The sequence below is a fragment of the Alligator mississippiensis genome, chromosome 12 (genome assembly GCF_030867095.1).
Source record: "Alligator mississippiensis isolate rAllMis1 chromosome 12, rAllMis1, whole genome shotgun sequence".
Lineage (NCBI taxonomy): Eukaryota > Metazoa > Chordata > Crocodylia > Alligatoridae > Alligator > Alligator mississippiensis.
This window is the reverse complement of record NC_081835.1, coordinates 56,531,647-56,552,527: the sequence shown is the minus strand read 5'-3', so window position 1 is coordinate 56,552,527 and position 20,881 is coordinate 56,531,647. Positions and strand designations below refer to the sequence as shown.

The window sequence follows — 20,881 nt, the reverse complement described above, 5'->3', positions numbered from 1 at the left end:
TCTCCATAGAGCGATTGATTAATCTGCAATGTTACATCAGAAGCAGCAACGGGTACCTGCATTCTGTCCTCTTGCTCAGTTTCACTAATGCTCGAATTAGATTCATTATGTTTTACATCATCCCTACAATCCATTTCTGTTGTTGTCTAATGGATACTACCTCCAAATGGCAGTTTGCTTTCAAGAATAATTTACACTGATGGAAAGGTGTATAAAAGGCACCCATTTCATTCATGAAGTATTTACGCTGCTGGAAAGGCACACTGTTCTCTCATGAAATAACCACACTGAAACAGTTCCAACTCTTTTACAGCTTCATAAAGATTCTGGAAAGGGCATCCATTAATGCAGTGAAAGTATATTCTCTTTATAAACTGTCTTATGTCTTCCATCTGTCTTCCTGCTACTTTAGTAGATCTACCAATGCATGGACTGAAAATTTGGAGAGAAAAGGGAAAACTAGCTGTGCATTACAACAAGCTCCTCTTCTTACTGTATTCTATCAACATTTTATATTTCTATTGCTTTCAAGATCTGTTTCATGTTTTGAAATAATAATGAAGCCACTTTTGTCAAGGGTTTTTTTCCCCACTAGATGTTTTGTGTTTTAATTTTGAATTCAGATGTAAAACAAACTCTTGGCTGGAACTGCAATAGATGTTAGCCTTGGGGCTGTATTTTTTAAACAGATGTTTTTAAACTTTTTATTTAATATCCTTATTTTGTTTTCTTTAAAAACCGAGTTATAACATACTTAGTTGATGAGTGACAGTCAGTTAAATTCATTTTATATCGAGTTGTTTATTCACGGGAATCTAATCCAAAGAATTACTCTAGTCTCTCTAATAAATATTTTATGTGTGTGTAGACACATGCGTGCGCACACACACGCACACACACACACAATTTTTTATTTTATTTGTAATATTTAGATGGTCCTAAGTATGCAAAACTCTCTGGGCTCCCAGCATCCTATAATTGATGGAGGTGCTAGTAATAACTGCATCATTAGCACTGAGCTGAAATTTGCACTAAAAGCAGAACTAAAATATTTTTCCGTTTGTTTCAAATGTTAGACTTCAAAATAAAATGTAACCTTTTAATTCTGTTTTTCCTAGGCTTTGAATGCTTGCTTTGCTCTTTCTATATATAAATAACTAAAGCAAGTGTTTTAACTCTTATATTACTGATTACATGCCATCACCCTCAGAGTACTTTTTTGACTGAGAATAAATATTTGTAATATTTACTTCACTCTTGCTGCTGCTATTACAGTGCTCACACCCCATCAGTCACCTTATTGAATCCCTCTATGGCTCTCCTTTTTGCATTCACTTTTACAACAGATGAGACACATTCATCAGAACAGCTGCAGTCATAAGCACCGGTTCAGCACCTAAGTCAGGTAGCTGGGGTCCTGCACCTGTGCAGAGTGTAATTGAGGTCAGTGGGGCTTTGCATGGAGGCAGAAGTTCACAGTATTGGGTCTGATGGCAGGACTGTGGCCTTGGTAACATCAGGGCTGCACAGTCCCTTATGTAAGTTATATTCAAAAGCCCTTCAACAAAATTCTGTTAGCATAACCTGTCAAATAACGTGAGGCTGGGTGATGGGCAATAAATTATATTGTGATCGAGATGAGACCATCAAGCTCTGCCACTTCAAGTTGAATTGCTTTGTTAAAAATATGAAAGGCAAAAAGCCCTTTGAGTTCACATAGCTACCTTGACTCTTTAACATATAGATAGTAAAATGCCATTAGTGCCAGGCTTCTAGTGCCTTTGAGTCTTTCAGTAATGACAAGAGGCACATATCATGCCATACTACATCCCAGTTAGGTAGTGGGTAAGAGCTTCAATTGGGATTACAGTAAAATGAGATTATTTAGAGAAAGTACAGCACATCAAATTGAATTGAATTGCTATAGCTGAAAGGCATCTACCTCATGCATTCAGCTAATTCTTTGCCAGGCAGTTATTTTTCTATTTATCAATTGAATAGTTGGCACCCATTTCCTTGTCTTGATCTTTACTAAAACAGTAGATATTTGATCCACCATTCAATTAAAATATCTTTTAAATAGCGCTGTTAATTCTGGTGGACCCTGAAGTGCTTTAGCAAGAATAAACAGCAGTGCAAATTTTACACAAGCAGATAGCAATTACTTCATTCATCACTGAAATGCAGCCTCTTGGAGGGTGGAACACAGCTACTTTAACAGTATACTGTAACACCGTGCATCAGCGTAGGCTAGACACTGTAGGCTGTTGAAACTTGTACATGGAAGTTAGGGACAGAATGAGTACTTGAGTTTGAATTTGGTTGGGACATAAGATTAGTACTTCTGCTCATATGATAAGTGCCACAGGATCTCAGATAACCCAGAGTGGCCAGGGAAGATCTCCATTTTTAAGTGGATTCAAAGGACTATAACAGCAGCACTGCAGTCCTCCACAGAAGCAAAAGTATCATCAGCTGAATCATTTTCACAACTTCCAGCATCATCTACTTTAGGTTTTCCTTAATGACCTCTCCTAAAAAGAATAACTGAGGCAAATACTTGTAGAATCTCAATAGCTCTCACCGAAGATGGTATGGCCACATACAACCAAATTTGAGCAGAGGAGATGTACTGGGATTTATCATGCAGTAAACCTTAGTACCATTTACACCTTTGTAAATGTAGGACAGCCTCATGGAACACCACCAGTTCCTGCAGTTTGTTCCACTCCCTTATTTGGCTGATGGCCTGCTATATGTGACTCCTGTGGTTTAAAATCAAGTCTACCAAGGATAATTTAGCGATTTTGGTGACATTGGCAGAATGAGCGAGGTACTTGGAATGCAGTTTTTTGTTGGCTTTGAGTTTACCTGAATTGCCTTTCAGTCTGTAGTGATAACCTTCAGAAATATATAGGGGATAAATATCTTTCATAACATGTTTTTCTGCATTGTTTAAATTGTTCTTGTCTGGAAAGTTTAATCTTTACTGACCTAGAGATGACTCATAAATCATATTTTATGTATATATTTATAGGTTCTGCAAACATTTTTATCCATGGCACAGAGCAACATAATTCCCTGACTTCTGAAATTCATTTCCTGAGGAAGCAAAATCAGGTTTTGAATATAATGCTGGCAAAAGGATCCAGAGGTAAAGTATGAAACTTAGCTTTAAAGGAGCAGATTGTAATTTGGAAAGCACCTTTCATTTTTATTCCAAATCTGAAAACAATAAAATATTTACAGTCCTTCCATCAAATTGTCTTCACGGATCTCTTTACTCCTGTAGTTTTGTGCCAAGCCAAAAACCCACACAGTGGCTAATACTGGGCGAGGCATTGGAGTAATGGTCCTGTTTTCTCTCTGCCTGCCCACAGCTTTCCTCTTGTATCTTTGTTCATTTCCTCTCCCCTGTTTTTTATGGATTCCTCTTTTCTTTTGTACCTATTTCTTCTTCCCTTCTCCTAACTCTTTTTTGTTGTGCTTCCTTGCCGAAACCCTCTGTGTCGAAAACTGACCGAGGGAAATTGACTACAATTGTTCAGTTTCCTTCTGAATGGACTTCTTCCCCCAGGGAGCTGACTGCAAAGGAAAACAGACTCATTCCCCAAAGGAATCTAGAGCCTGATGCACAGGGAAGCTTGGATAGCTCTACTCAGTTTCCCTCTTCAAGCTGATTAGACACAGAGAAAGGACCTGGAGCAATCAGTTTTCTTTTGCAACTTTTTAGCTTGCCTTCCTCATCTTTGTGCTCGAGGCAGCAAAATACTCTTAATTCAGACCCCTCTGAACCAACTGCTCTTAAAAGCAGTTATGGTTAAACCTTAGGTCATAAGATTCTCTCTATTTGCAGAGCAGTGTTAGAACTATCAGTATAACAGAAGTACACAGGCACTCCCCTCATGTCATTTATTCCGTCATCTGATATAGGGGTTTTTGATGTGTATCAATTTTTTCAAGGTTTTACTTTTTATGCCAATATAAGATGCTTTTGTTTTTGTCTGTTGCCACGCTGCAATATATATATAATGTCGGGGTTTGCTATGTGAGCAGCATGTCTAAGGGATGCCCATCAGAACAAGGCATTGTTGCCTTTTATGTTTAAGACGGAGCCAGCCTCCCTTGAGTTCATGGGTCTCTTCTTTTATCCTAAGAATCAGACTACAGAAGGAAGGCTACCTTTGGTCTTGAGTGCTTATCTGGTCAGTCTCAGCCTTTTCCTCTCCTCCTACAGTGTTAGATGAAGTCAAATTGTCACTTTCTAAATCATCTATGAAGTAATTACACTACATTTTCAGTGCTGATCAAAAAGATTCAGTCACACCACATAAAAGTATGAAAGGTAACCATGTGGCTGAATCCCCACATACCATGGTGAAAATCAGCTCATTTTGATCTGGCTCTATATTTGTTTTCACCATGTATTGATACTGTGTGTTTGTAATTTGCTTATGTCTCAGGTCAAAATACGTACCATTCAATAGTTTTAACATTAACTAGAAGACCAGTAAATGCCAATGATATTAAACTCTAGGCACTGGCTACAAGATTAGACCTCCTAGTCTCATGCTGCAATGAAATGTCCATTGACTTTAATGGGAAGTATTCTAATCCTGAGGGAATAGGATCCATGCATTGGATTGGGACCCATTTTCATAAACTTTCAACTTGGCTGCTTTGCTAAAATGGAAGGGTTTCTAACTCTTGGGAGACAGAATGATTCCTCTTTCCTATTTAACACTGATTTCCAATGAGAGCAACTGCTTCTAGTGACAATTCTTAATCAAGGAACCAACCTGGGGAAGGCAGAGCATGTCAAGGAGAGGGATGAGTTAGCATGGTGCTGATGGCAGATAGATAATACAAAGAAAGACAACATGCTTCATTTTTTAGTGGAGAGAATGGAGGGGGAGGGGTTGTTATAGGGCATGTAGTAGCTTTACTCAAGCCCTTCCTTCCTTCCTTCCAAGACCAGTATAATACTCAGTAAGCGTACTTGAGATAAATATGCCTCGTTTGGAGCCTGACTGGAAGTAGCTAAGTAGTCCCTCTCCCACTGATTTCAACAGGAGGCTGAGGGTGTTTGACATATGGCAGGTAGTACTTAGCTTCCCCTAGAAACAGGCCTTTGTGTTTTGAGGGTTACACAGGCACTGCATTCAAGGAAACTTATCTACTAAAAAGGCTTTAGAAAAATTTAAATAGTGCAATCACAAAATGCAGAAGAGCATCTTATTTTTGTTATTGCTCTGCCAGCTTCTTAGAAAGCTGATGACGAGCAGCATAGCCTAAGTATGTTGTAGGTATTGCAAACACCTTGCATTTCTTCTGCTTTCAGATAAACAAAAGGAAAATGAAAAGTTGAGGGAGTCTCTCTCCAAGAAGAGTGCAGCCATTGAGCATCTCCACAAGGATTATGGCTGTGTGAAGAAAGAAAATGAAAGGCTGCAAAAACAGATCAGCAAAAAGGAGGACGAAAACAGACATCTGACTCATGAGATTTACAGCAATCGCAATGAATTAAACAGGTATCAATCCTGTCCCCGTTTAGACATTCATTTGGAGGAGTAAATAGTCAATATGACATGCAAGCGTTTGGCCACGGCCATTAACATTAATGAGCTGCATAGGTACCCTCAAGAAGAGAGAACATGGTGAAGGCAAGGGGGATTTGAGATTTTAAAGTATGGAATAAGTGAATTCACTACCTGTAATTTATCCGTCCATTGGTACTTACCAGGTTGCAAACAGAACTGAATGCAAAACAGCACCAGCTGTGTGAGAATGACAAATTACTGCAGTCGCTCCGAATTGAACTCAAAGTGTATGAAAAGTTGGAGGAAGCCAGCAGAAGGAGGACAGGTATCAAACGGGCAATTGTTTTTGCACTCTTTGTTGCTGCAGACCCTCTTTTCTCTATCTATGACCTTGTCAAGCTAACTAAGGCAGGAGTCAGAGTACATCAGTGCTCCTTACTTCTATTTAGGTGTCCAGTACTATCACAGGAACTAGGGGGGCAGTGATGCAAAGGAAGAATATTACTTAGTAGAGGTCTGCTTAGTGTGGTCAGCACAAGCACCAATCAATCACCACATCATTTCTGACCCTACAGTCAGTCGACCAGGATTTAGCTGGTTATGCCGTTATTGGGCACTCTTCAACTGTTTTCGATCTGGACAGGGTCACTGTGCCTCAAACCTATACCAATGGGGCTTTCGTGCCCCATACCAATGGGGCAATGACAACAAATGCCTTTATAGACAAGTTCAAACCATGCCCCACATTGTTGACTTGTGCCCATTTATAACGCTATCTGGTGGCCTTCAAGCTCTTCACACTGGTGATGACATTGTCTTGAGAAGGTTGAAACAATATGCTGAAACAGCATACGCTAAATTAGGTAACAATAGCAGTGAAGATGCAGTGGCCTATGTTGCAGTACAGGCTGTATCTGCCTGCTGGGAGTCTTAGTTATTTGGGCACCAGAAAATGGGCTACCACATCTTCACTGTTTGTGTTCCCTAAGCTAGATGCAGTGTGCCTCCTTATGCTGAAGCCACCATTCCTGAGCACAGAGTAGGTGTCAAATGACAGCTCCTACATGGTAACACCTCCTGCATGGTGTTAGAGAGCTGCCAGAAGTAGCCCCTTGAAATGTTTTATATACCTAAACTCCTGTCTCCTTGTGGATGGGGGGGAAATAAAACTTACACAAGGGTTTTCTCCATTTCTCAGGAGTTTGGGAGAAACCAGACAGAATGACCACAACACAGGTAGGGTGGGGAGGGATAGGTAGAGCTGGATAACAGTCAGTCTTTATTGCATGCTTCCTTCAAAATCCAGAACATTTCCTAGCAAAAATCTGCGCAGAAATGACTGCTGATTCTTACTACATTATCTGTCGCCGTCATCATTGTGTTAAAAGTCTTGTTGTGACCAAGGGATAGAAGAAATATGGAGGGGGCGGATCTGGGATAGAGCTGAATCTCTTTGCAGAACGTGAAGTCTCCACATAATTGGAGGGTCAGAATAATTGCCTTCTCAGGCCATTGTAAGCCCTTTCCCACTGCTTGAAGAACACTTTGGGATCTCATTGTGCAGGAATACAGGGAGTGCTTTGTGTACTACTTCTCCTTATGAAAGGAAGAACTGAGCCCTCAGGTTTTCTCAGGTTGGTTTCTCTGGTTGCCAGGTGATCACAGTTCTCTTTTTGCTTTGTGAAATTATACTTTCTGTAGTACTCCAGCCCTTCTCCTCGCTCCAAGATTACCTGCTCCTTTTTTTCCCCCAGACTGTGCGTTAATGCACTTCAAATTTTGTAAATCCTTTTCATTCTAGTCTCTTATTATTATAATTTTGCTTTTGGCATAGAACTTATTAGCTTTTATGGACAAAGTGAAAAATAATTTTCAGCTCTTTAAATCTTTTGAGGGTAGGCGCAATTAAGACTTGCTTTTTTTTGTCAACCCATTATCTTAATACTGTTTGTAGTTAATTCTTAATATTGAGGATAAAGCTGGCTATAATTTACTTGTTCAGCATTCTTATAATGGTTAACATTATTTTAATTGTTAAAGATGTTAAGTGTTTTTCTCAGATCCTGGACATGATGCTTCAGAAGAATTCCGAAAAGATCAAAATAATCCACTTGATTTACATGAACTATTGACTGAAATACAGAGTTTGCGAGTGCAGCTTGAAAGAAGCATAGAGACGAACAAGACTTTGCATGAAAAATTAGAGGAGCAGCTTTCAAAAGAAAAGAGAGAGGAAGTGGGCTCAGTGTCACCTGTGAATATCAACTACCTGTTCAAACACGAATCTCAGCATTGTACAGGAATGAATGGTAGTGTGCAGTATATGCTTTTATAACACTCCAGAAAGTGGTGCCCCCTGTTCTTTAAAGATGCCTCTCTTTTTTCCTGATGCCACACATGATATCAACTGTGTGATTTGGGAGTTGCCTGCAGCCTTTCAAATCCTTTCCCTATTAGAGTTATTAGTTCATGCGGAGGTGAAATGCACGCCACACTTTCTCAGAGCCTTTAACTGTGATTTCCTTTTGATTTGAGCAAAAGGTTTGCAGACAGTTGGAATGGAAAGATGGCCAGGTTAAGTTGCCATAAATTTTGCTTACCTAGAAGTTCTCAATTTAATGCTCAACTATAGGACATTTGTTAGAGGTGACTGCATTACTCAAGAACAATCAATAAGTGCACTGGGTGATCTTTGTATAAATCAGTTGCCCCCTTTATGCTCTTCAGAAATATTTTATCTTTATTTGCATCATTATTAAATCACTAGCAAATCAAGGGGTCATGAATCCATGTTTCTTTTCCCCCGGCCCACATAAATGCCCTGGCACATTGTATCAAATAGCCTGTGCTGATCAGTGGGTCGTTGTGGAGGCCTTGAAGCACAATATACCACAATAGGAGCTTCATCCCTCCTTCCCCAACGTGGACCCATCTACCACAACTTGACTTGTGTTTTATATAAGATATTTACTCAAACGGTGCAAATTCTGTTCCACTTGATGGAGAAGAAAGAGCCTGAATGCAGCAGAACCATACCATGGTCTATACACTGTTTGGGTTGCTGTTTTTTCCATGCATTCATCACCCCGTGACTAGATTACCATAATATAGTCTACATTTTGCAGCGCCGACTTGGGAACACTTAGAAGCGTAAGCTGGTTTATTTGGGCAATATTGGGTCTTACGTGAGGAGCATATAATATCAACACTCCAAGCATTGTGTTGGCTCCTGTAAGTTTCTGGGTGGAATCTAGGTGCTGGTCTTGATCTATACTACCCCAAATGGTAATGGTAATGGACCTGATTACTTGATACACCATTTCCTTCCTTCTGACATACTGCCAGAGTTGTTGAGATTGGAAGGGTGGGAGTGGGGAGGGATTAGGTTGCTTGGCTATGGACATGTAAAGCTCTGAAGGCTCCTTGATGTGCTAAAACCTAAATTTGTTAGCTTTCTGCATGCATTCCAGGCAGCCTTTTCTCTTAAGTACTCAAGGAGATTTTTTCCAGCAGTGAATAGATTTGGTAGGTACTCAGAATTATGGCTATGTGCTAGAAAAGTGTAGGAATATGTGGCTTCCAGAGAGCTGGCCCTGCTTTATAGGGAGTCCCTTTGTTGCTATTACGTGAAATCTGTGAAGCGAAGACATGCAGAAGTAAGGTTAGGGAGATCTTTCAGTAAAAAAAAATAAAATAAATAGCATGATGCCATCTTACTGATTAGTTTTTTTTTCTTCCTGTTTTGGGCATATAGAAGTTGGTCAGACATTCCCTGCGGCAGACAGTAATATATGCGAGTTACAGAAGCATGGACATTACACATCAATGAAAGCAGGTATATCCAAGGACAAGAATGTTCTAACAATCCCATATCCTAAGGTTGCTGTTTGAGATATGTATGTGTATGTTACTTTTTTACATGTTGAAAGGATCTGGCTTTAAAAATCAAGTGCAACTTTTTCTACCTTAGACACCCAACTAGCATGTAAAGAAGATGTAGACAACTCTTCACAGTGCAGCAGCATCTCCTCTACTGGTACGTCATGCACTCCCCGTCTTGTGCCTGGCCATCGTATGTGGGCAGACAAAACTGGACGCCATATCCTTGGCTTGATTGAGGATTACAATGCCCTACGGAAGCAGATCTCAGAAGGGCAAAAGTTGCTATCAGAAATGGAGGGTCCTTTGATAGAGATCACTAGTATGAAACATGTGGAGCCTGGAGTAAAGGTAAGCAGTGAGAATGATGAGAGGACAATGAATCTTCTTAATATGTATGGTTTAGATGAGGGGTTGTCAACTGGGGGTATGTGGGAAGGCCCTAAGAGGTACGCGTGGGTGGAGACGGAGTGCTGCCACCCACCACCCTGCACCACCGCCTCCCAGGAGTAGGGCTGGTGGAAGGGCTAGGGCAGTGGTGCCCCTCTGCGGCCCACGCAGGCACTGGCTGGCTGGCCAGGGGCAGGGCGGGGGGTGGAGAAGTTCGCATGCAGCGCCTGCCACCCACCACCCCACGTTGCCACTGCTCCGCATCCAGCTGTGCACCAGCGCCGTCCCCCCGCTGCCCCACTCTGTGTCCAGCCGCTGGGGGTACACCTATTAAAAAAGGTTGACAACCCCTGGTTTAGATAAATAAGGGAACAAGCAAATGGTGCGGCTTTGCCGAAGTACCTCAGCCTCGACAAGCTGGGGCTTTTCTGAGCACAGCTGGTTAATGCAATGTGGGCAGATCAACTAATGCTAGTCCTAGAGTGCACAGTCTCATTTTTATTCATGACTTTAACTGAGGGAAACTGCTTTTATTAGGGAAATTTGTCTAGATTTTGGAAACTTAAAAATTAAAAGAGAGAGAAACTATATATCAATAATGCCTCTCTGTAAAATAAGGTATTCTGTAACTGTAATGCTTGTTTTGGGATAAACTGAGAAAATTAAGCTGAAATTCACCTTGAAAAATCCAGGCCTGCTAGGGGAAAGGAAATGCACAACTAAAGCATCCTATTAACTTTTGTCCTGTCTTACAGAAACACCAGGCAAAAGCCACATAGTTGTGATTGATGTGTAGTAGTGGTGCCTGTCCCAGTTTATATTCATTTTAAAGACATTTATTTAAAGAAACAGTATCTTATTTCCTTTTGTTCTCCTTCCTCGTGTTCTCCACATATATTTTTGCAAGTGACACGAGCAAGGGGAACAATAGGAAATAAGATAATATATATACTAGATAGCAGCAGGTAGTCAGTCTTTCTATGCAGAATCTTCCACCCAATTCATACCAATTACTGGATACAGTCAGTGGTCTGGCAATATTTTTTGTGGGGGGTGGAGGAGATGAGATCATTATGCTATAAAAGTTATAGAAAAATCCCTCTTGGTCTTTAAAAAATAGAAGATAATTGCATTTTAAAATTTACAGTGCTACTCTTTCCCGTCTTATAATTAGCAAAGATATTGAATATGGAGCCCCCATAGCAACTCTTGGGGGTGGGGAGGAAAACAGCATTGTTTTGTGACAGTGATGCCTTCCTGACACTTCAGGCTCTCTGAAGTAGTTTCCATTTTCAGATGACCTAGTTAAGATACTAGTAATGATTGAAGTAGTAATCTTCCAGCAAGATTATAACTTGTTTTGTTGGTGTAAAGATAAAAGCGATACGTTCCACAATTTGTAGTCTACTGCCAAGCTTTACATTCCTGTAGTTTCAAACTATTTAGCAAAAGGGGTATTTCACATGATGAAAGGCTTCTTGTTAGATAACAATGCTAAATAAGCATTCAGATGGCATGTTGAATTGGGGCAGGCAGAGCAAATGCTTTTCTCCCACTCCCCCACCATCACCATCACTTGGGTAATTCATTTGCTCCCTATGCATTCTTTCCTTCCTTTCTCTCCTTTATTTCACATTTATGCAATTTCTTCAATTTGGTTTTCTCATCTGTCAGCAGAGGAAAACATTTTATATGTGCCCTGATAGTTATTTTAGCATTAAATGGAACAGTTTAAGGGGTCTGCTAAGGAAGAAACATCTATATTGCTTAAATTGATGTCTGGAGTCATTTGACTTTCAAATAGCATGCCATGAAATGCAAATGGAGAAAGAAGAGAGTTGCCAAGTATTTCCATGTGGCATAGCAGGTACAGTAAATGTAACCCATTATTAATCACTGTTATTGATTAGGATAATCCCCCAACCCCAAGTTTCTTGAATAATGTATAATTCAGCAGGTTTTCTAAACTAATAAATTAGTTTTTCCTGGCACACACTAGCCTTGTTCATTGTATTAAACATGAAATTCTTAGCAAGGAAATTTATAATGTTAATTAAAGCTTACTTTTTCATACTGTCTTTCAGATAAAATATAACATGTTTTCTGATCTTGCAATATAGGGTCCAGCCCAGACATCACTGAATAGCTTTTCTGCAAACATTCACACGGTACAGCAGAATTTAGAGGAGGCTGCACGTTTATTGAAGCTTCTCTGGAGAGTTTCTCTTCCCATGAAAGTTGTCCACAGTACTGCTCACTACAGTCAGGTACTAGGTTTTTGGGGGTGGAGTTGGAAGCAGTGAAAAGTTTAAAGGGGTGTTCTGAAACAAACACTTGCCCCGCGCATTCTTTTGTTGGCCGTATCAGTCTTTTGAAGGTTGTGAACCAGCATGGGCAAACTTTAGGCCGTAGCTACCTTCACTTTTAGACAGCTTTAGTCCCTGAAGACCAAGACCACAAAAAGACCAAGTGTGAGGCAGTCTGCTGTCTCAGTCACTATCACTGCATGCTGGGCCCTCTAGTAACCAGGGGTTCGTCTATGTATTAAAGACGCAAGCTATAATGTATTCCATAATATCTCTGAGATCTAGGCAAGTACTCAATGTAGACTTCATCTAGTTCAAGCTTGGACTCTTCATTATACAAACATAGTCAAACAAATTGTGTCTAGAACAGTAACAAGAAAGAGTCTTATTGTCCGTTAGCAACCAGCAGCTTGTTTCATGGCTTTGGTATAGTCAAGGGACTACATTTCACCTTCACTGCTTTGACACCTTAGCTATGAAATGAGATATCTTTTAAAAGAGCAACAGAAACCCAAGACGAGTTTTATAACATTTTAACTAAAAATGCATTGCTCTATGCAAATGTACTGATATAAACAGAATGAAGAATGAATTGCCTATCCTGTCATCCTACCACCACTCAACAATGAGCTGTTTAAAACTGTGGCTTTAGAATAATCTACCTTTTTTTCTATTGAGGTATTTTTGTGTGTTTTTCAGGGAAACAATATTACTAAAATGTGTTGGATGGTAAAAAGACATTTTATATACCATTTTAATTATATTCTTTTGTTAAAATATTCTTTTGCTAAAATGCATCTGTAAATGAATGAAAGGTATAAACTCTGCTCCCCAGTAGAAATCACTTGTGTTGCGATCCTGTACTTAGAGAAGCTATGAGCTGGTGCTGTTTTTAAATGAGTTTAAATGCTGTTTTTCTACATAGACACCTATGTATATGTAATCAGTGTGTATTGAGAACATTCAGATAAGGTACAGGCTCCCATACGTCTTCTGTTCAGTAGTGTTACATAGTGATTACATTTGGGGCATTGTTTGTTGAAATAAAACATTTACCTAAAGAGAACAGATTTTAAACAGATTGCAATAAAACTGCCCTGTCACTTCCAGATTCTCTGATTTAAAGGACACTACCTATAAAAGAACATAGTTATACAGAGGTTCTGAAACTGTGGTCTGTGGATTGCCTGTAGTCCTTGAGCACTTTTGGGTCCTAGGGTAATGGCTGTTCTTATGATTTCCAGTTGAGAAGAAAAGAAATTATAGGATGGGTAGATTAAATAAAAAAAATAGACTACTAAAACTACACCAATACTTCATGGTTTTAGTTTCCATGTATGCAACTGCTGCAGCTGCCTCTGGGATATTTTGTAATCAAAAGGCAGGTGGCCAGTACAACTGAAATTGGGAGATTAGTCCCTTAAGAAGCTGTCAACATTATGAGGAAGTTTGAGGGCTGTTGCATTAGCCCAGGTCATCAAACTTATCTGACCCTGTGGTCAGAATGAGGGGCATGGGACCCATCTGCATGACAGATCAGGTCCACAGACTGGCCCCACACACTGAAGCCAGAGCACAGGGCTTGTCTGGCACAGGCACCTCATGCAGCATGTCCCTGGACTAGGGCTGCATGCAGCACATGCTGACCCTGGTCTGGGACTTATGTGCAGAGCTAGCATGTCCATGCTGCATGAGATGCCTTCACTGACCAGCCCTGGGCCCTGATTTTTCATGGGTGAGTCTGCAGGCCTGATCTGGACCAGCCCTGGAGCCAGCACACAACTGTGGTCTGGTGCAGGCACTGCATGCAGTGCGCACTGGACCAGCTCCCTGTGCTACATGCAGTACCTGCAGTGCTGGGTCCAGCCCCTCATGCTGCTTACAGCGCTCACCAAGTCGGCTTCATATGCTGCATGCTGAGGCCAGCATGTGCTACATGGGATGCGTGGAGTCGGTCTGAGCCTTACAGGCCAGATCCTAGGCCTCCATAGGCCAGATCTGGCCCTGTGGGCCACATCTTTGACACCTATATATTAAACTGCTTGGCAACTGACTAATATCTACTGTAGTTTATATAATGATTCTAAAGTAGTATTTTCCTAATTCAATTCAGGATGAAGGAATGAAAGCAGAAATACTTAGACTCCGTAAGAAACTGTCTGAGCAGGAGAAGAAGTTACACAGTATGGTGAAACGTTTGCACTCTACAAACCAACTGAAGGAGAACATGGAGAAAGTCATCATTGATCAATGTTAGTGAATATTTATTATTTGCTTCTGAGTTTCCACATTTTCTGGAGCAAGTGGTTAACTAGCTGAAATGAAAGGAAAAAACTATCTCAGTAGCTGCTTTGGAACGTTCTCAGTAATTATTATTAAATACTTCATAGAATCCAAACTATACAGAATATAAAGCTGGAAGCTTAGTTCAAAGAAGAACTAAGCGTCGCGGTGGACGTAGTTTTTCTGGACTTTAGGAAGGGCTTCAATGGTGTCTCTCACCTCATTCTCATTAAAAAATTAGGAGATTGTGGTGTCGATGCCTACACAGTCGGATGGGTCACTAACTGACTGAAGGGCCACACCCAGAGAGTGGTGGTGGACGGGTCATTTTCGACCAGGAGGGATGTGGGCAGTGGGGTCTCTTTGGGCTCGGTCCTCGGGCCCACACTGTTCAACATCATCAGCGACTTGGATGAGGGGGTGAAAAGCACCCTGTTCAAACTTGTGGATGACACTAAGATGTGGGGAGAAGTGGGCATGCTAGAAGCGAGGGACAGGCTGCAATTGGATCTGGACAGGTTACAGGGGTGGGCGGATGAGAATAAGATGGGATTCAGTACTGACAAGTGTAGAGTACTGCACGTAGGGAGTAAGAACCAGCAGCATACCTACAGGCTGGGGAACTCCCCTCTCAGCACAGATGCAGAAAAGGATCATTATAGATTCCAAGATGAACACAGGCCACCAGTGTGAGGACGCAGTCAGGAAGGCTAATTACACCTTGTCATGTATCCATAGATACATCATGAGCAGGTCCAAGGAGGTGATCCTCGCCCTCTATGTGACATTGGTCAGACCGCAGTTAGAGTACTGCATCTAGTTCTGGGCCCCGCACTTCAGGAGGGATGTGGCCAGCATCGAGAGGGTCCAGAGGAGGGCCACTTGCATGATCAGGGGTCAGCAGGGCAGGCCCTACAAGGAGAGGCTACGAGACCTGAACCTGTTCAGCCTTCACAAGAGAAGGCTGAGAGGGGATCTGGTGGCCATCTGTAAACTGGCCAAGGGGGACCAGGTGGCAGTGGGTGAGTCCTTGTTCCCCCAAGCACTACTGGCAGTAACAAGGAATAACGGCCATAAGTTGACTGAGAGTAAATTCAGGCTAGACATCAGGAGGTGCTACTTCACAGTCAGGGTGGCTAGGATCTGGAACCAACTTCCAAGGGAAGTGGTGCTCGCTCCTACCATGGGGGTCTTCAAAAGGAGGCTAGAAAGACACCTAGCCGGGGTCGGTTGACCTCAGCATCCTTTCCTGTCATGGCAGGGGGTCGGACTTGATGATTTGCTTAGGTTCCTTCCAACCCTACCAACTATGAAACTATGAAGAAATTCACCTCAATGCATAAAGCTTGATTATGCCTTGTGCATCGTATAAGAACAAAAGCAGTATGAAGGGATGTAAGATGGTTATTTGCCATGATTTGAAATTGCATTGGTATTATAGTGATCCATCTCCGCTGATCTGTTGAGTTATTCCATTTATATTATTACAGTCTGATACAAGTTTCTATCCTGCAAGTGTCGTTCACTGTGGGGAAGTGTTTTTCAGGAGATACCAGATATCAGAACTTTGCCACTACTCCTTTCAAAACTGTGATTTTGCCTCAATCCTAGTTTAACCTGAGATTAGGCATTTAGAGTTCCTGATGCATGTCTGCTACACACCTCACACAATAGCTGTGATAACTGACCATGCAGGAGCATCATAGGGCGATATGCCAAGTGTCTGGAACAAAGTGGAAGAATGCAGAAGAACTGACAGGGTTCAGTAGCATATAGGCAAAGGAAGGCTACTAATAGGTGTGGCTGCTTGGATAGGAAAAACTGTTGTAAGTGAAATTTCATTTCACAGCATAACAGCCATATCCAGAGCATTGCAAGAAACACTAAGTCACCTGATTTAATTGTCTATGGCTTCTGAAAATTTGTCATAGTGTGTATTCTGCAGTTGTATCAAATAAATGCCGTCCAGTACAAACCTGAGCAACTGTAACTATTACACAAGTACAACAGCCATTGAGGACATCTGCCTGTGTTGGAAGCATTGCACAGCAGCCACTCAGCAACTTCCAGTAGGCACAGTCTTCATCCGGCACCACTTAGCCTGTGCATTATTTGAAACTTTCAAATGCCGTGCCACAGCACACACTACCTGAGTCTTACTTATTCTTTTCCTTCTTTTGTGGTTAACCTCCTCCTCCTTCCTGTCCCCTGCTGCCCTCCCACTTTCCTTTCCTTCCTCTGTCAGTTAACAGCAGTAATTAGACTGCAAGAAAAGCCAGTGGTCTCATTCTGCTCATCCTTTTGAAAATCATGGGGTGTCTGCAACTTGCCTCTTGTTCTCAAAGCCTCTTTACTCCAAAAGGATGAGGTCAGCACTAGTGGCTTCTCTTTTGGCACCTCTTACTGATTGGCAAAGACAGAGGCAACAGGGAAAGGAGAGAGAGAAAGAGAAACTATTGGTGGCTTAAGGAAATGGCAGCTCCTTGGTGTGCACACTAATGCTTTTATCTGGTGCAGCTACCAAATGATACATTTACAACCAATTCCACTGGATTTTTTTTTAAGTTAAAGGGATTTGAATGATGCGATTGGTGAGGAACCTGCTTTGTCCCAAGTTATATTTTAAAGGAAGCAGTCAGTTCTCACCTTAACCATTTGATAAAATGAATTAGAAAATGTTTATCTTCTAGCTGTCCGAGATGAGACAAATGCAACCTTTCAGGGCCTATTTTATTCAGCTCGAGAATGAAGCTCTCCTCTTCCCTTCCTTTCCCAAGTGCTGTAGCACTGCACATTTTAGTGCACCGTGGGAGGATTTGTTCACCTTCCTCTGAAATGCTTTACATTAACTTCCATTGAAGACTGAACTAGATGACTCACTGGCCTGTTCCAGCAAGGCATTTATGTTCTTATGAGTAATTAATCTAGAATTTTTAAATGTTATCCATTACATAAGCTAAATGTACATTGAAATGGCCTTACATAAATGCCACAAGTTACTTAAGTCATTGAAATGAAACACATGGTGATGTTTCTTTATTCCAAAATCTAAAATATATATTTTAAAAAAGGTTACCTGTGTTTTGCCTGCAATTCAGCATTTATACAGTTCGTAGTCCTGTCCAATCGGAAGCACCTTAACGAATGAGTTTAAAGTTGTTTTTTTCCTGCTAAATCCAAGCCTGTTTTATTCCAGTTTTAAAGTTCAGTAGCTCAGTTTAGATCTTTCTGAAATCAGAACTACTTTGTCTGGTTAAAAGGGCAATTTCAGTGGTTTGTGCAAGTTATAAAGCAGTGAAGCATTTGCCTTTGAGAGAATAGCCTCCTTGTCTCTCTTAAGTCCCCTCTCCCAGATATACACGCAGAGGGAACTCACATACTGTTCTGAATTAGGTCCTGATAAAATGAAGCTGGCATATTCTGAAGTCTCCTGATACAAAATGCTGCCTGGCTAGTAGCAGAGTCACTATTAGTTTCATATTCTCTCCATTCTGCCCATGTACTGAATTTAATATTTTTGATTTAGAAAAATGTAGTTTTGTCAGGTAAAATGAATTTACTAACAGAGTTCTTTATGAACAGAGAGCACTCTCTTACACAAAAAGATCTAGATACAATTTTCTGTAAGTTTCATTGATTATGGGAATTATGGATGTCAGGTTACCTTTGCCTTTAAGAGCAATTTCACAAATGTTTCTAAATTGCATCTCTACAGAAATTCCTGACCATGCATACAAGAAGATAGGTGAATGGTAGGAAGCTGTTAAATTGTATCATCATGCTTATACTTCCCTTTTTTATTATTGTTGTGGATTCCACCCCCCTCCTTTCTGCTAGTAACAAACCACAGGGGTTGAGTGGGTGACCTTACTTTCCATCTCATCTTCCAGTCCAAATTTCTTTGAGCTGGCCAGCTACGCTGGGGGGGGTACACAGGCCATTATTCTTATTGCCTGAGCTTCCTAAATACGTTTAGAGACACAGCTAGGAACTTTCCTTGGGCTCAATCATTGTTGCGCATTCTTAAGGCAAGACAACTCAGTGCTGATAAACCTCATCTAAACATGTAACAATGCAGTGCCAAATTGCTGTAATCTGCCAGGGGTATAATTATCTCATGACAGCTATACCCTTGGAATTGTTAGGTTCTTATTATTGTAATGAAAAATCTTTATTATGGCTAAATTGTTTATTTTTTGAGACTGGAATATTAAATTGCTACTTGTGAACGTTATTTTTCAGCTGTTACCGAGCTGACACAGATTAGAGAATCGCAGTTTAACTTGACATTTCTAAAGATCAGTTCTATATAGACCCCTCCCTCGCGCTTTCCCTCCTCTAGCTCTCGGGTCTTGTTCTCTTGCTACAGAAGCTGACTAGGCGGCGTAATGAGAAAACTTGGAACCCTTAAGAATAAGCCGCTTACATGATTTCTCTAGAGGGTATACAGGTTGTCACATTCTTGAATTACTGGTTCAATCCTGCTGGAGGAGCTGGCTTACTTGTATTGCTACCTATGATTTTCGTTAGACTGTCGTTTCCCCTTAAAGTCTTCCATTCACTTCCTTGGGAAAGAGGGTCCTTGTCATGTAAAGAACTATGCATATTTGTAGTAGTACATACTAAACCATGTAAATACAGTTGTGGAGTAGGCATCTCTGTATTTGAGGCCTTGTTATGGGAAGAATATTTGTTGTCTATATATATTTATATGTAAAAGGCAGAACAGTGTTATGGACTGAGCATGGGCCTGGGAAATAGAAAAAGTATGAGTTCCAGTTGTGGCGTGGCCACTGGTTTGCCCTGAGTCTCGAGCAAGTCTTTCAGCTTTCTGGAGCTGTTTTTTCATCTGTTAAGGTATAGGAGTAGTCTGTAGGTGTACTGCACTGTATCTTGAAAGGATGGCAGTCTTCTGGGATAAGGTGAAAAGTTGAAGTCATGGGGATAATGGTGGATTATTAGCTTTGATAGGCTGAGTGATGGGAAGATTGTTAAAGTAATCTGTTGTTGTAGATTTTGGTGTCTTTTATTTAATATTTGCACACAGCATGTCTAATTAAATAGAAAGAAGTAAAACTGCTAAGTACTGTTCTGTCTAATCTGTGGCTTGTCTTTGCAGTGGCTTTAACCCATGATGTTTTAAAGAAAGCTAGAGGAAACCTAGAAGTAAGTAAAATCTTTAGTTACATTAAGTGCTGTGTGGCACATATCATTATGCTCTAGTAAGTCTGTTTGCTGGAAATCTATATCGCTGTGTTAATATAGCTTGCAGCTTTGCTATCATTTATGTTTGGTTTGTATTTCTCACTGGCAAGGGAATAGTTACATCCAGTTATTAAGATGAATATCACTAAATATTTAAGGGTTAAATTCTATGTTAGAATTAGGATTTAATGACTGGGTAACTGGCTTAACCCCATCCTCATTCCTTATGCCTTCCATTGTTTAGTATGCATCTTCTTCTTCCTCACTGATTATTTCATGTTCAACAGAAAGGCATAATCTAGTAGTTTATCATCTGGCTCTGTGCCTCCAAGACTCTAATTCAGTGCTAGTTTATTGGGTACATCTTATTAATTGGCTTTTTAAAAATTATAGCCCTGCTGGGCAAAGCTTCTGCAAACAGGCCTTTGCTAATACAGAGTTTCTAGCATCAGTTTCTAGACATTCTCCTTTCAGATCTTATTTTTTCCAAGAATGTTTAGATTTAACTTCCTGAGCTCCATGACATGCTTGCTGTCACCTTTCCCCACCCTTCCTCTCACATCTCCTATTGTTTTTCCCTTTCAGTTCTCTTCCATGCATGCTTCCTCTGTAAGCCTCAACACCAGCAGGTTCTCAAACTCATTCTTATCTAGGTACAGCGCTGATTCACTCTTGTCCAAGTTACAGTCTGACTGTGCAAAAAGATCTTTACTCCCATAGGAAAACTTGTGTGTTCAATGTATCACAGTGCTGGAGTTAAGGCCCATCTTGCCGAACCTGTTGCAGGATCAAGGCTTTGATCTGTTATAAGCGCTGCAGCAGCATAGTAAATAACTATGTAAATAACTATGTCTTTTCTTAACAGATTCAGCCAGATGAAAATCAAAAAGCAGCTTCGCACACCAACAAAAAAAGGATTCTGTGACGGAGACAGTTCCACTAATAAAGACCATCCCCTTACGTGATCACTGCTTTTGTTTCTTTATGGCTTACCATGTATGGGTGTAAAAGGTTCTTCCAGCTCTTGTAGTGCTGTCAGCCTTTGACGAAAACAAGCTATTGGGAAATAACTTATTTGACATTTTCTATCATGTAAAGAAGTTTTTTAATATTTATTACACATGTGGGGTACTGGAGGTGTTGAAGAAAAAATCTGGAAAAGTTTTAAAACAGTCCTTGTCTCAACTTTATCTTTCTGTTTGTTATGCTGGAGTTTTTGTGGTTGTTGGGGGTTTTTTTTGGTTGTTTTTTTTTAAGTCAAGCTTAGTCACAAAACCT

The 20,881-nt window shown here is 40.7% G+C and overlaps 1 protein-coding gene across 1 annotated transcript in view; it reads left to right on the top strand.

The window, feature by feature from the left end:
* CDK5RAP2 (CDK5 regulatory subunit associated protein 2) overlaps positions 1-20,568 on the top strand; it is a 109,296-nt gene extending 88,728 nt beyond the window's left edge. The window contains exons 29-38 of the mRNA XM_006269450.4: positions 3,038-3,154; positions 5,342-5,531; positions 5,744-5,865; positions 7,601-7,849; positions 9,295-9,375; positions 9,511-9,770; positions 11,930-12,076; positions 14,229-14,367; positions 19,518-19,564; positions 20,469-20,568. Coding sequence (XP_006269512.2) covers positions 3,038-3,154; positions 5,342-5,531; positions 5,744-5,865; positions 7,601-7,849; positions 9,295-9,375; positions 9,511-9,770; positions 11,930-12,076; positions 14,229-14,367; positions 19,518-19,564; positions 20,469-20,528 — 1,412 coding nt within the window. The 3' untranslated portion in view covers positions 20,529-20,568. The remainder of the gene's footprint in view (positions 1-3,037; positions 3,155-5,341; positions 5,532-5,743; positions 5,866-7,600; positions 7,850-9,294; positions 9,376-9,510; positions 9,771-11,929; positions 12,077-14,228; positions 14,368-19,517; positions 19,565-20,468) is intronic.
* Positions 20,569-20,881: the final 313 nt, after the last annotated feature.